The sequence below is a fragment of the Notothenia coriiceps genome, unplaced genomic scaffold (assembly GCF_000735185.1).
Source record: "Notothenia coriiceps isolate Sejong01 unplaced genomic scaffold, NC01 NC01_scaffold00022165, whole genome shotgun sequence".
Lineage (NCBI taxonomy): Eukaryota > Metazoa > Chordata > Actinopteri > Perciformes > Nototheniidae > Notothenia > Notothenia coriiceps.
In genome coordinates, this window is record NW_011354866.1 from 2,768 (window position 1) to 4,790 (window position 2,023).

At 43.3% G+C, this 2,023-nt stretch overlaps 1 protein-coding gene across 1 annotated transcript in view; it reads left to right on the forward strand.

Moving 5' to 3' along the window:
• Positions 1-2,017, forward strand: part of LOC104953800 (cadherin-4) — a gene marked incomplete at its 5' end in the record, with an annotated part of 3,937 nt that extends 1,920 nt beyond the window's left edge. Inside the window, one exon of the mRNA XM_010780810.1 lies at positions 1,632-2,017. Coding sequence (XP_010779112.1) covers positions 1,632-1,838 — 207 coding nt within the window. The remainder of the gene's footprint in view (positions 1-1,631) is intronic.
• Between the last annotated feature and the right edge of the window lie 6 nt (positions 2,018-2,023).

Consider the following 2,023-nt stretch of genomic DNA (forward strand, 5'->3'; position numbering starts at 1 on the left):
AACCCTTTTAGAAAGGAAGATATGCTCATTTGTTCTGGGAATGTCATTTTCGAGCCTGAAACCTGAAAAACCGGCTTGGGGCCTAACAGGTTAAAAACATTAAAAAGAAAAGACACCATCTAGAGCACAAGCGCTGCTTTAATCCACAGTTTCTCTCCATCAAGCACACACACACACACACACACACACACACACACACACACACACACACACACACACACACAACTGCACTGTTGGCACAGCGATGCGAGAAAATGCTGATTGACAGACTCGTGACAACACGTTCACACTCGAGAGGTGTTGGCAGCTGTTCAGCTTTGATCCATCCAGCCTTGACTCTGTATATATTTATAAATATATCTCCCTCTCTCTCTCTGCCGCTCACACATGTACTCACCTGATCTCGCTCCAGCAGTCTGGTAAAACACACACACACAGCAACCACATGGTGCTCCTGCCACGCACTGTACCCCTGGGGGTTGATGCTTTTTGGGTTTCCAGCCACAGCATCTCTGTGCATTTCTGTGAAATGGATGAAGTCCACCTGTCTAACCTTCAGGACAATAACTCTCATTTGTCTTTCCAAAAAACATGAACAGGTTTGCGCACCAACAGAAAACATGTCTCTTAACATGGTATTCATAAAGGGGAACAACATATTGATATATTGGGTTTGATAAAACCCAGAAGCCAGAATGAACTGGATAATGCATCCTGTTCTTTATGCCCTACATTTGGTACAGAATAAATGTTCAATGGGATTATTGTGATTGTTTCTGATGCAATGCTTGTGTGTGATTGGCTGTGCGTCTCATATCTGTTTTATTTCCTCTGCTGTACTCAGGCCTTCAAAAAGAGATTCCTGATCTCAAAGAGAATGCTTTATAAAATAAAGGCTGTAATAATTGAAGTCTTCTGAGCCTAACAGGGACCCGCCTTATGAAGCCTGTTGTGATTGAACTATTTACCCAAAGTTAAAGAGAAGTATCTTTTTGAATATTTTATTTTAAAACAAAAATATAAAGACAAAATGTTCATGCTGGTGTGAGATTAGATGAGATTCAACTTTAGTATCACAACATAAAGCAGTACAAATGCACAACTTTTGGATATTACGTATTTCCAAAATACGTCCATGTACAATGCCATGTCTCCTTTAATAAACTCTATACAGTATATGTATATATATATATAGTGATGTATTGCCTTCAGCAGAATTCTGACGTATTGAGGTATTACCATGTTAGGTTATTTTATACCTCTACTATCCAGTCGTATCATACTTTGCGTAACCCTACGTTTTATTGACTATAGATGAAAACTTGAGATTTTGCATACAAACATCAACTTTTAAATTAGCAAGCATTGTTGCAGATTACACCATCAATTAGTGCAGATAAAGAAAACAATCTGTCTCACCAGCTGCAGCAAAATGTGCATTTGCATTTTCTCGAGCTTTACCCTCTCAGAAGGTTTCAGATCATTTTAGCCTCAGCTTCATCACTTTGATACTAAACTACTGAAGCTGTCTTCCAGCAACTTCTGCATGTTTCAACCTTTTTTACATTATTTTCTCCACTGCAGACCTGTGAGTACTGACCCCTCCCTCCCCTCCTCTTCTTCATGTGTAGGGTCTGCGAGCGGCGGACAACGACCCCACCGCCCCCCCCTACGACTCCCTGCTGGTGTTTGACTACGAGGGCAGCGGCTCCACCGCCGGCTCCGTGAGCACCCTCAACTCCTCCAGCACGGGGGACCAGGACTATGACTACCTAAACGACTGGGGCCCTCGCTTCAAGAAGCTGGCCGACATGTACGGAGGAGGCGACGATGATTAAATAGTCACATATCAAACACACACACACACACACCCTCGTCCCGTCAGCTGGCCTGCCATGCTCTGTCTCTACAACACATGGAGCTCTAACACCCTTACTGAACACAAGTTAACAATGACATGTTCCCACCGACCAACCAACCAATCCAGATCCCCCCCCCCCCCACAGTGAGGAAACAGCGGTCT